This window comes from Gymnogyps californianus, chromosome 1 (genome assembly GCF_018139145.2).
Source record: "Gymnogyps californianus isolate 813 chromosome 1, ASM1813914v2, whole genome shotgun sequence".
Classification (NCBI taxonomy): domain Eukaryota; kingdom Metazoa; phylum Chordata; class Aves; order Accipitriformes; family Cathartidae; genus Gymnogyps; species Gymnogyps californianus.
The window spans coordinates 31,807,859-31,821,861 of NC_059471.1; the positions used below are offsets into that span (position 1 = coordinate 31,807,859).

Consider the following 14,003-nt stretch of genomic DNA (forward strand, 5'->3'; position numbering starts at 1 on the left):
CTTAGGCGACATCATGTTTAGCCTGTGTGTGGTGTGCACGTATGCATGCACAGACATTGACATGCTTACTAGTGATGTCTTGGACTTCTTAAAGAGATTTTATCTCCTTATAGTTTTTTGTGAACTTTGCTTTTGTTCTGTTACATCTCAGTTTCTTGTTTTCCTGTAGAAGCAGGATTAATTTTTGCAGAGGACTGGATTAGGTTTTTCTAACAGAAAAGCAGGTGTTTCAGATGTGTTTCTCTTGATCATGGCTTATATAATATCATATTTCTATTGAAGAAAAATGTTGAGCATGCTTGACACCAAAATGTAGGAGTACTGATAATAAAAATACAGAATTTCACTGAATATTGTGTCAATCATATCATGCTTTGTTGATTTCAGTTACTTGGTTAGTGCCCACTAGGTATACTCACTTCTTTCAAGTCTGTCTACATTTTAGATTTATTCATGAAGTAACACTCTGAGATATATTTTACTTCAAATGGTAGTATAATTAATGTCACGAACAGATTGTCTCTCACCCTGGAAAAGTGACTCCATTTAAAGAATGACATAGATGCATCTGTGAGTAAGTTATCATAGTGTTAAAATATTTCTATTTTATTATTAAAGATTCCCATGGATCTTATTTATGTATTGAAAAGTGATACTTTACAGTTAAAACCTTAGCTATAGAATTTATTTTAGGAGTATAAAGTTAATTTCACGTAGTGGTAGTAAGCTGTTTCAGAAGTGGCAGACACTTCAGTGCCCCTAAGTAGATTTAGCAATGCAACGTCATGTACCTGAAATAGAGAAGTACATAATTTTCTACTTAGAAACTTTTTTTTTTTTTTTTTAAATTGTGGTAGTAATTATTTGGAATGTTGGAATATGAACGCTCAAGGCTTAGTCCACACTGATACTCAGTGCTGTCTAATCCATGTGAGTGATAACGAGATGGTAGTTCAGAGACACAGATGTTTGGAAAGGAAAATCATTGCACTGGCCATCAGTGTGGGATTGATAGCAAGACTGTAATCATCAAGGGTGAAGCAATGTAAGATGAAAATGTGGGAGAATTGAGTAAGTTATGGGATTTTTTTATGGGATGTTCCATTTAAATTGTTCTTGATTATCCATTAATGTGCAGTCTGAAAAATTTGGAAAGGAAACACTTAAATTTTTTCACCTCACAGTACTTGTTTATAAGCAAGGAAGCTTGTCGGTAATATAAAACTGCCGTTATGCATCTGAGATTTCAACTGCAATATTGTTTTAATAGTCTCTTTATTTTTCCAACTTGATTGGTCTTTGAAGAATGAAAATGGAACTGACTGCATTTTCAGATACAGTCTCTCAAAAGTAATGTTCGACATAGTGAAAATTCCTCAGTTTGCCTCTGAATAGTGTGTCTGGACTCTAACCCCACAGCCTGTATAACAGCTATATTCACTTAACAGTGAAATCTCATGCAGTTCTGGTTGCAGGAGGAGACCCTCATGATATGTGCATACAGAAAGTAATATGCTGTACAGTCACAGCATGCTGTTTTTGTTTGCTTAGAATAATTTTTCATTAAATATCTCTTCTGTTAGTAAAGTATCTGTTCTTAATTGCAAATCAGCGGATATGGGGCAGAATGTAAGGATAGAATTGACAGAATGCTACTTGAAATAGTACGGTTTTTCGTTTCACATTCCAAGTTTTTGTTTTATTTAAAATAAGGGGTTTTACAAACCTTAGAAGATTCAGGGTTGGATGGTGTTCTCTTAATTTCATTATAGGAAATTATCAGCCAAAATATCGGGAAGTAGGTAGTTGGAATCAAATTATCTGTTCAGTTATGATGATGTTACCCGCTTCATCCTCTCCATGTTTATAACTATCCTTTTAAGCCTAGTCATCATCATAACTTCCTATAGAAGTTAATTCCAAGAGGTACTATTTGCTGGGTAAAAAGCAACATTTAAAAGAAGATGTTTTGCCTCTGTTTCTTTGAAAATAAAAGGACATTCAAATTAGGAGGCAAAATGAATGTAGGGGGGGTTTTTTTGTATTTGTGTACTGCTATCATGTTAGTGTGTACTGTACTTATGTATTAGATGCACTCATTTTATCTGTCCTTCATGTGTTGAACCCTCTCCCTATGCCATTGCCAGTGCCGTTCTTCTAACCCTTTTTATTTCAGATACGGCTCTTTTTACTGTAAATATTTAAACCAAATTCAGTATTTGGTATATGATTGTCTTATTAAAAATGCTTTTGCATATGTCAGTCGATTTTTGTATCCTCTGTTAAAGGGTGTAGCTGCATGAAATCTTACAAATTCAGTGGGGTTTTTTTCTGAAATGCAGTGGGAAACAATCCTGAAATGGAAGGGTGCTCAGCTAGGTGATATGTGGTATTGTTTTGCTTTCTAACTTTAATGGTTTATCCTGTCAGACTTTATAACTACTGCTGCACATTGAGCTGTCCACAATGACTCCTAATTATTTTTCTCAGACGACTGGACTAATTTGAACTCATCAAGTATTCAGATAAAATCATTTCTCCTTGTGTGCATTACATTATATTTATTTACATTTCATCTGCTGTTGTATTACTCAATTTTCTAACTCAATTAGATCTTTCTGGAAATCTGTATTCTCCACAGTTTTACTAACCCAAATAATTTCCTACTACTGGCAAATCCTGCTGTTTCACTGTCTGCTTCCACTAATTGATGTTAACCATTGTTTTTAATGTCTGGTATACACCACATGGTTAACTTCTACCCTCTCTGAGCATCTTGGTTAACGTCTTGGTTATCTGAAGCTTACTTAGGAGACAAAATTCTTCAGATAAACAAAGGCTTGGAGAAGTAGTCACTAGAGCTGAGCTGAGAAATCTCTCAAGTACATAGTGTAAGCTTGCTTTCTTCTGTTGTTTATAGAGGAGCTAAGGTGCTTAACAAGAGCTTCAGCACGGAGTTTTGTTTGTAGAAAGTGCAGAGGTGTCAGACTAGGGAGGTCTTGTGATTGAAGTAACCATAGGATTCAGGTAATGAAGTTTCACCAAGGTACGAGGGAGAAAACCAGGTATTATCAAAGTATCAAGTGTAAAATATAAGTTACAGCAGTATTACGTTTTATGTACATTTGTCCACATTTATACATTATAAATTTTTTTGCTATAGAATGGAACCTTACAATCTGAATGCTATGGGAACATATTGCTGATCAGATCAGTGAAAATTTGTATTAATCCAATCTGGTGGGTGTTAGTTTAAATTTGTATTATTCTGACTGTATGGATGAGTTTTTTGTCATTTGTAGCCTGTTTGTGTATGAGAAATTAGCTTAAGTGTGTGTGTGTTCTAAACACAGTGACACGTGGATAGGAGCAGAAGAGGTGGCAGAAGGGTAGGAGATTAGTGTTTGGCTAATCATGTCATACTGACTAATGAGCTCTAGAACGATGGCACTTTGCAATACAACAAAGAGGTGGTTTTTTTAAGCTGTATATAAATCGTCCAGCAACTGGCAGATTTTCCCAAATTTATTTTATTTCTGTGTAGATCAAGTATCATTTAAAGAATGGACAATAGTTTTTGGAGCTCATTTTGCCCTGTTTCTACCACCTGTCTCTAGTGCTAAATATATATCTCTCCCTCTTCCCCCCCCCCCCCCCCCTTTTTTAATATGTTTTTCTTTCTGTACTCAATAACTCCTTCCTTTCTCAGGTAAGATAAATTGTGACTTATTATTTATCAAACTTATCCTGTATTTGCTTTAAAAATCTGTTTTTCTTAATGAAAAGGAGTTACTTCTCAAGAAGCTTAAGAGGTGTATCACTGCTGTAGGGTTTTTTTGTTTTTGTTTTTTTTTCTAAGCTCAGGTGGTTCCAAATAGTTGTAGGATACAAACCAGTAACAAACACAGACTGTGGATGATATCAAGGTGGTTTTCAGTAGGTTGTCACACACAACAAAAGAGGGAAAAAAATGGAGCTCTCATTTTTGGAGATTTGTTTCTGCACATGGGAGCCATTTTTAGTGGTCAGAACCTGTTTCTGAGAGGTTGGTGAAGTAACATTAAAGGTTCTTTTCACTTGAAGTCTCTTGAGTTCATGCAGAAAAAGTACATGACAAAGGAAAGCATCTGTTCTGTGTGGTGTTTGCTACCTAAACAAATGACATGTCATATGATCTTTCTCAAAAGGAAGCTGAAGAATCCAAAGCAGGTCATAAAATAAAATGAAAAATTATCATTACTTGTGTTCAGCTAACTAGTTCAAATCAGAGGCATTCCTTGTTATTAGATACATTTCACTCATTTATGACTTCTTTTTCTTTCTTCATCACCTCTGCAGCAACGCTTACAACGTATATCATACTATTTTATTCATGTGAGTTCAGTGTCAATAGCCCCAAACTGAAGGATTTTACAGTTTTGCTTTTTTTTTTGGTTGAAGTAGTACAAAATGTCAAAAATTAGAAGGAAGGTCACAGTGGAAAATACCAAGACCATATCCGATAGCACATCCCGAAGACCCAGTGTGTTTGAAAGGCTTGGACCCAGCACTGGAAGTACTGCAGAGGTGAGTTGTAAAAGTGTTCTTCTTTTCCTCCCCACCCCAGCATCTTCTCTTCCAGGATATAGGTGGTGGGAAAGAGTAGCTCACAAGTACCAAATACTCAGATGTCACTGATGTTAGTAAAGGTGAAAAGAACTCCTTAACGCATGGATGTTCAACATACTAATACTAGAATTTTCAAATAACGTGTGTTGTCCCAGCTTCTGGAGCAGAGCAGTAGTACTGTACATATTAATAGTATTTCCACCAACCTAAATTTTTCTCTGCCAGACCTGATGCTCATTGTTGATTATTTTTTTTTAATTAGTTATATTACTGGTGGACAGAAATTACAGATAAATGGGAGTTAATGTGGAGTCATTTGTTTGTTCTGCCACACTCACACCAATGGTATTTCCAGAAATGAGTGTGAAATTCACCCAGTAATGTCTGTCTCTTAGACACAGTGCCGTAACTGGCTGAAGACTGGCAACTGCCTCTATGGGAACACATGTAGATTCGTACATGGCCCTTCACCACGAGGTAAAGGCTATAGCAGCAGTTATAGAAGGTAAATCAAGAACTCACTTTGAATTCTTCACATGCTGTAGGAAAATAGCTTTTGCAACTATGTCTTCTGTTTTTTTTTCTTTTTTAAAAGTGAAATGCTGTGGTGTGCCTAATGGTATGTTTTATCAATAACCAATTGCATTGTGAAGCTGCTCAAAACAATTAATTTGACAACTTGTAGTGGGTTTTCCCAGGATTTTTGTGTGTATATAGCTTTAAAAAATGAATGGAGTCCACTGGATGCAGATTAACTTCTTATATTACTTGAAATGGGAAGTTCAAGTACCTTAATACTTTTTTTTTTTGCGTAGTGTCACTGCAGCTTCTGATATGCCTTTCTGTCCTTTACTAAAATGCTGTTTTGCAACTACTTACAGCAGTACTCACATACTTGCAGCCCTTCTGCCTTCGCTATATTGTTTGATGAATAAAGTGTCTATCCTTTCTCTCCTTTTGTGAGAAAATACTTCTCTTCAGAACATAGTTTTGTGACTTTATCTGTCAGATATAGAACAAATATCCAGTATCATAGGAGGAGATCCAAAAAAGTTACTTCATTTTTCAGAAGAGAATATTTTTTTTATCTGCCTCTTCATATGTTACTATAATTTAAAAATGTTTTTTTCAACTGTCCTTTGTGTGGCACCTTACTTAACTGAAACTAAATGTGGCCGTAAGTTTGTAATATTCTTGCTATAAAGGACAAAAAGATAGTATAGTTTTAGCGTAATACCTCTTTGTATGAAGGCTTCACATTTTACAAACAACTGTCCTTCGTAATGCTATAGTAATGTCAATGTTACCTCTGGATTATGGATGGGCACACTGAAGCATCAAAGTGTAAAGCAACAACAGGAAAGTTGGCATGAGGTTAGGGTTCTGTTTCTGGTTCTTTTTCCTACTCCTGTGGCATACTCTCAGGATGATCTTGACTTTGCTTGTTTGATCTTCCATTGCTTCTAAGGGGGTAGCAGCTGGGATACAAAATATATAACTGAATTTAATGTTTCTTTTGGTGTGTAAAAGATTTTACTCTGTTCTGTACTGAATGTTCCAAATGGGAAAAAGGAGTGATTTACTAGTAGAGATTAAACTTTAAAACTGTTAGAATGTCACTTCCTCCTTGCTTTCAGTGTTTGGAACACTCAGTGTGTATCTCTGCTTGGTCATTTGAAGAAAAGTGACATTTCTTTTAATGATTAAAGCTGTGTTTCTGCATCACTGTCGCCACTGACATTTAAGAATAATGTTGATTTACTTCTTTTTATTGCTAACTCTTTTTTACTAGGACTGTATGAAAAAGTCAAAGGACAAATCTTGCTGCTTATTTGCGTGATAAATTCAACATTTAATAAAGATGTTCTTAAAAATAAAAAGGTGGAGGAAGCCCCTACCTGCCCACCCACACATGCACCCACACCAAAACAGACAAATGAAAAAAGCATACTTGTCTTCAGAGGTTTCTACTGATAGCTCTTGGCCAGGCACAGAAAAAGCTGTTTTACGTACATAATAAAATGTCGGCATTTTCATGCCATTTAACATTATAGAGATTTTTACAAATGTTATCCAGGTATTTTGAATGCAATTTTGTTGGCTTCTTGCAAGCCAAGCTAATGCTGCTTCCACATCAGTTCAGTTCAAGCGGTACTCTTGTTAAAGTATCTGGGACAACATAATGGCGGCATGTCTACACGTGTTCGGTCAGGCCTGCTGGTGAAATCTTTTGTCTGCTTTACAAGCAGTTTGGGAGGACAAAGCATGTCTTGCTGCCTTTCTTGTCTTGCCCCTTCAATTTCATACCTGTCTGAAATAAGTCTCATTGTTAATGGTTTTATCTGACCGTAATGCCTCCCATAGTTCAGAACATCACCAGACAGTAGGAAAACTTGACTCTAAAGTGTGAAAAAGACTCTTAAACCTAGTTTCATTATAACTCCATTTCAGCATTAATGCTGCCTCTCGCAGCATGAATTTTAATCTTGCTGTTATAAAAATAAAACCTAGCATTTTTTTACATATAAAGCTTTCCTGATGAGGATATTAAGAATTCAGTAATAGACCTACCAGTCTTCCAGGCGTCTGAAATAAGGAGAAGCTAACAAGGAAGGAGCTGTGTGTAAACGTGCTATCCCACAAGGAAATTTGCTGTCTTGCTGCCGTCGTAGATTGTTGGTTAGTTGCTTGGCCGCTTCCTGCTGGTTCTCTTATACTATTGTCAGGATCTATGCCATTGTAGTGTCCCTCTCTTAGCCTGTCTGATCCTCTTCATTCTGGATCATTACACTGGATTTAAAAACCAAACCAAACCAGCAGTAATATTAAGTAAGAATGTACGGATTTTGCAAAGTTCAAATACTGTTTTATGGGAAACTGAAAAACAGGACCATGTTTCATGAGCATTCAATTATAATATGCACGTTATACGCTAACAGTTGTCATCTGCTTATCCACACACGTGTGCATGCACACACACGCATACACACAGATACTCGCAGATAGGTGTGTTGTAATGTGTGGCTGTTGCTAGGTAGTTGTTCCTGACGCTGCAAGAGGTACAGAAGCAAATGGAGGCGCTGTTATGAATGTGTATTTCCTAACCAAGCCGCTGAATATGAGGAACTGAACTGTTGCAGGCAGTAATGCTGTTTAAAATCACTTAATTGCACTGCTTAAAATTTGAAATTATGAAATTCTGCATTTTAGGCCTTATTTAAAAGATGAGCCCAGCACAAAATATTAAGTCATTAAAGAGAAATTTTTTGTTGAGTAGTTTTCTTCTTTCAGTGTACAGGGATAATGCTGTGGAGCCTTTTGTGTGAAAGGTTCTATCAGTTGCAGTCTAGCCACATCATCTTAAACTGTAGAGGTAAAATTGTAGTTATCTTGAAATTCAGCAGCGTGCATTACCTGGAGTAACCAAAGATCCCCTTTGGAGGGAGAGTGGGGGGAAAGTTATGTAGAAAAGAAGCCATTGTGTAAAAATTAAAATTGTGGTACACCTGAAAGAAAAATCAGCTAGTAGACCAGCTTGTTTTTCTGTGCATTAAGCCAAAGTATCTGAAAACAGTCACAGCTTCCTGAGTAATTATTCCGTAAAATTTGACAAATCTTTGGTCTTATTTTATTAGACTTTTTTGGGGGGTTATGATGGTTTTTTGGGAAGGAGGGGTAGGATGGTTACAATGACTTCACTCCAGTGTTCTCCTAAAGCTGAAAAAAAACCAACCCCAAACCAACAAAACCAAACAAAAAACCACCAACAAACCCCAACCCTGAAGCTATAGCTTTTTTCATTTCTGTGATTTCTTGATAACTTTTGCAATCTTTAAGTAGATTTGAATAATGTTTTAACAAAATAAGCTTTTTCTTTCCTCCCATACTGAAAAAGGTATTAATTGAGGGTGAAATGGTTTGGATGTTTTTTCACTCCCGCATATAACTTAAAAAAAAAAAAAAAAGTAAAGTATCAAAATATCAGATGTGTGTCTAGAAAGTACATGAGCTGCATTCAGTTTAAGTTCTCTTGCTTTCTCCTTCAGCTACTGGGGTTTTTCCTGAAATTGCTCCTCTTGAGGAACAATGTTACTAGCACACTATCTGTAATCTTTTTGCCTTTTAAATTAATTTTCAGTTTCACAAATCCAAATCCTTTGTGCCATAGCTGAAATATTATTAAAAATTAAGGCATTGAATTGCCACTTTAATGCTGAAAGACAGTTTATTTGTTGAGGTAGCTAATGGCTGGAATGCTTCAGAGAGTTTTGGTAATGCAAGGAATTATCTTTCTAAGATGGGGGGAGGGGGGAAAAAGTTATCTTGAATCATAACCTTTGCTAAAGCCAGACACTTTAAAGATGATCTAATCATGCATGCAAAGAAGATAACTTGTTTATATTTGTATGCTGGATATTATTTGATCCTTCTTAGCGCTGAAAGAAGCAGCACACTACTGTTTTGTACCTTTCCTCTGATCTAGATTGACCTGTATTTACAACTTCATGAAGAATTAAATGCGTTTAAAAATGAGAGCAATCACTGGTCTTTTTCTTCTTAGATCCTAAGACACTTAACCTCATGATGCAGTTTAAAGAATTAAATATAGATAACATTGCAAAAGAGGAAGTGGAAACCAATTACTGGTTTTCAAATATGCACAGGTTGAAAATTAAATCATATTAATTTAGATTTTTGTATGCATAAACTGTGAAGGACAGTTTACCCTTTGTGTATTATGTGACAGAGGAAGGGTGGGAGAAACAACACTTTCTAAATGGAAACCCTAATTCAGTCTGAAAAACAAAACAAATGCAAATTTCATTATTCAAATATTATATATAACTCTTCTAATCAACTAAGGCACCATCAGTATCTCTTTATGATTCTTTAGTGTAAACTGATAGGTACAGATCCAGTAGTTTCATACAACCATTTCACAGAAGAATCTGTAATTACGGCTAACAGCCATCACAGAAGTGCCAAACTCAATATCAAGCCAGATTTATATGAAGAGAAAATTTGTTTTCTTGAACTGAAAGATCATTTGAAGCAGCTCCTACATCCCCTTTGCTTAGGAAATTGTTTGAATGCAACGGTTGTTCTCTCTCAACCCACAAGGGATAAATGAACTTGTGAATCTATACTACGAGGTAACAAAACTATATAGGTGTCTTGTGGTAGTGTAGGATGTTCCCCCTCCCTTCCCACATCACAGTAATACCTTTTACAGAAAATAAACCTTAAAGTTGCATGACTAGTAGAGTTCATCCAATATTTTGTCATTAAATAATGAAATAATTATGTTACTGCAAGATGGAAAATGGAGGAGGCCTCCAAGAGTGGATTTCTGGTGCATGGTCTTGCAACAGTGTTTTTTTTGTGTGGCAGTCTCAGCAAGGTTATTGGAGGATGGCACCTAGGTCACAGTATCTCCACTTGCAGACTTCATCCGTATTCAGAGTTGTGCTTCTGTGTGACTGTCATTGCTAGTCTACAGTAGTTTGACTCTGCATTAATTGTATTTTTTATATATATATATGGAATACATATTATATATATTAAAATCAGTGCAGCTTAGAATATGGAGAAGGCTGAAGATATCTTGAAAGACTTGGTAGGAATGATTGTGAAACACATTTGCATGATGGTCAGAAAAAGATTTGTTCTGAATAGGATCACCTGAAGCTGATCTAGAGTAGTAACTGAGTCATGCCATGTATACATACAAGTAATTTTTCTTCTTAGAGTCACGTCTTCCTTGATGTTCTGAAAGAGTTGGTTTTTTAGAATGCTTAAGCCCATTAGAACGGAGTATTTTTTTATTCATCCACTTTGCTTCTGGGTGGGAAGTTTAGATCTTTCTGTATATACTAATTAAAAAAATAATTAAAAGACAGATTGTATTCCTTTAAAAATAGTCCCATAGAGCTGGTTGTATTATGTTTCTGTATTATGCAGGTCACCAGAAAGACCCACTGGAGATCTTCGGGAAAGAATGAAGAACAAACGTCAAGACGTTGAGGCAGAGCCACAGAAACGAAGTACAGAGGAATCGTCCTCTCCTGTTAGGGTAAGAATGGAGTTTGCAGAACTCCAGAATCCCTCAGTAGCAATTGGGCAGTGTGTCCTAGAAACCTGATCGTGGTGACTTGTAATATTTAAAATATTTTAATGTACTGATCATTTTGTACATAGCATGTAGCATATTTTATTATGAAGTGTCTTAACAACTGTATTATTTTGCAATTTTATAGCACTTTCTGGTCTCTTGGTTCCCAAAGAATTTATAAATCCCGTGACTAAAATATGTTATAAATACTGATAAACAGGTATTTAATAACAGTGCAGACTCTTTGATTATTACCAAGAAAGTGTATTAACCGTTGTTCCAATCATCCACTATTTTTTCCCCGACACTTATTGATATCCATTGTTTACATGCATCCTGATTCCAGTTGTACATCCCGATTTTGCTTTTGATGACACCACGCAGTTACTGTTGTGCTGGTTCATTTTGCCTTCCTCCTCGCATGCTCATCAGCCATCCCAACTGCTCACTTTTGGATTTTGCAAAAAATTCATTCATTATCGTTCTCATTTTCTAATCTTTCTGCAACCCTATACCCCTCAAATATCAGAAGTTACTTATTTTTAAATTGTGTTATCTGTTCCTGATGTTACAAACAAGTAAGGGCAGAGTTGGTAGTGTGACCCTGCACCTGTGTAACAATAGCACCAGTGTATTCCTGTGTCATGTTTTTTAAGACCATCTTCATCTGAATAATGATTAAAAGTTTTTATTTGTGAAAAATCAGGTTTGCTTCTGCAGGTATTAACAGCATTCTTTTTTTTTCCTCTTGATCTGTTCCTACTTGCTGTGTAAAGTGAATTTTTATGTCAGGTGTAAAGAAATCAACAGCAGCTGCTATCATTAAATTAACAGAATGGCTTACCTTCCAATCATGTTTTCAGTTGCTGTTAATTTGTGTAAACTTTCAATCTTTTTACTCTTTTACTTAAATGTGTTTCTTTTATTTTCTAATAGTTTGAATAAACTGTTCAGTTATTGAGTACATGGTTGGTGGGAAAAGTGTTTTTTCCAACCGTTATTAAAAATTTACTGTAACTTCTTCTCTCCTGGTACAACTCTAATTTTGATGTAATTCTTACTTTTGGTTAGTTAACCCTGCTTTTTATAGTGTTCTATTAATGTAATAATAAAAGACTCTTAAACAACTAAACCCCAAGTAAAGGGGAACTGGAAGCAGGAATCAAAAGGAATCAGAGAATTAGTGGGTCTGTTAAAGTACCAAAGAATTACTTACAGGATAAGCACACTGCAGAGAAAAAAAAATACTCTGCTTCAATCTCATAAAACAGAAGGCTGAGGAAACCACTGAGCTTTTGTATTAATTGCATGGAGGCAACTTTCAAAATATGGGATATCCAAAGAAAATATTCTGGAACAAATAGATGAAGAGGGACAGTCATCAAGAGTTGCATTGCAAAGAACCAGGATATCTAAAAGAACAGAAGACTGAAGTGACTGAACTGCTAACGAAAATCTTGCTCTGTCGTTAGAGCTACTGTTATGGTGGAGATCTAATATCTGACGTTTCCATCTCTTATTAAAGCTTTTGGGATAACAGAGGAGCTGGATAAGAAATCTTAACTTTGTTTTGAAATAACAAGAAGTAGCTTGTACCACAAAAAAGTTTCATAATTGTGTTTTTAAAAAAAAGGAAGAAAAAAAAGAAAGAGCAGCAGTGTTCCTGCAGACAAAATTTGTGCTTCACCAGTCCACTAGCCTGAAACTTTAACGGAGAGTAGTGGCTAAGAGAGAACTGTCTGATACAGGGGAAACCTTAAATAGCTTCTTTTGAAACAAGGCTTTTGAGGCATATAGGTAGTCAAAGAATAGCAGGTATAGTATTGTCAGTTTTAGAAGCCAGCTAAGGGGAAAATTTTAGATTAATTTCAAATGATGAAGTTATAGAGGGTACTATGGTGCTTCATCGAAAGAGCTATAACTTTTTAACAATGTTGAAAAAATTTTGGACATCCCAAATGTCAAACTTTGCAGAAGATGTGAAAACAGTAGATGAGATTACTGAAGTCTGAGGAATGCCATAGGGGTTGGGGAAAGATAGTTTTTGGCAGTACAATGGCAGATGAAACTTGGTGTTGGAAAGTGCAAGGTAATGCACAATGAAGAAAGTATTTAAAACAAAAAATTGTGAATGAATATTTTAAAAGTAACTGAAACCATCCAGTAGAAAAAGAAGTTATTGTGGACAGCTCAATGAAACCATCTGTTCAAAGTGCAGTCACAGTTGCAGAAACAAACACTCAGGTATATAAAAATGGAATAGAAAATGATCAATATTATGCTGTAGAAATTCATGGTCCAGTTTTATTTGAAATGCTGTTTGGTTGTGATCACCTGTTTGCAAGAAAATACAATCAAAGGTCTTTTTGAAGTGGGCAAGGAGGAGAGAAAGAGACTGGAGAGAAGAAAAGACATGTGGTGAATGCATATAATGTATGGTTGAGAGAATGTAAATTAGATGCGTCATATTCATACTTTATCCCAGTAGAAAGAGTGGCAAATTTGAAAATGACAAGAGGAAGTGCTGTTTACGTTATATATGACAATTCTACCTGATTGCCAGAAGATACAGTCAAAAACCTGAATAGGTTCCACAAAAAGTTGAGACAGTATAACTAGAATAAAATCTTTTTAGAAGAGATCTCTTGTTCTTTGGAGACATAAGATAACTAGTACAATCTGTATGTATTTAGGAAGAAACTTCCTATATGGACAGCTTATAGAATATATCTCTTATTATTTCTTCATGTCTTGTACTGTTATTTTCAGAGACAATATGCTGCGTTATGTGGAAAACTACATTGAACTCAGTTGTTTCTGTGTTTCTTAGATTTGTGTTTGGAATTATTTCAGCATTGTATGTTAGTGTATCAATTATTATACAAATAATTAGATAAGGTTCTTGCCATTACTGTATTTAGTTGGAAATTTTTATGTTGAATTTTTCTCCGTATTATGAGAAGACAGTTACATTGGAGTATATGAAGTATTACCTAAAGTATTTCCTGGGAGGTGTGTGTGATCTGGGAGAAACAGTGGGAAGAACTTAATGTACATTTAGGAAAGGTTTTTGTAAGGAATGTGTATCACTTGTTTCATATCTGTGCTTTTTGTCACTGTGGCTTTTGAATATCTCCACTGGAAATGGAAGTCAGCATTGTCTTCCATCTCTGAAATGGAAACAATACCTGTTCATTTCAGGGAAACTTCAGCTTCATTTTCTTGTATGTTTGTGTAGCGTGATAGTAGTTTACACTATAAAGGTATTATACCTAGAGCAAAA

General features: G+C 35.5%; 1 protein-coding gene across 1 annotated transcript in view; it reads left to right on the forward strand.

The window, feature by feature from the left end:
* Positions 1 to 4,449: 4,449 nt before the first annotated feature.
* The window catches only part of ZC3H13 (zinc finger CCCH-type containing 13), a 46,103-nt gene continuing 36,549 nt past the window's right edge, over positions 4,450 to 14,003 (forward strand). Inside the window, exons 1-3 of the mRNA XM_050893756.1 lie at positions 4,450 to 4,566; positions 5,004 to 5,113; positions 10,570 to 10,681. Of these exons, the coding sequence (XP_050749713.1) occupies positions 4,450 to 4,566; positions 5,004 to 5,113; positions 10,570 to 10,681 (339 nt within the window). The remainder of the gene's footprint in view (positions 4,567 to 5,003; positions 5,114 to 10,569; positions 10,682 to 14,003) is intronic.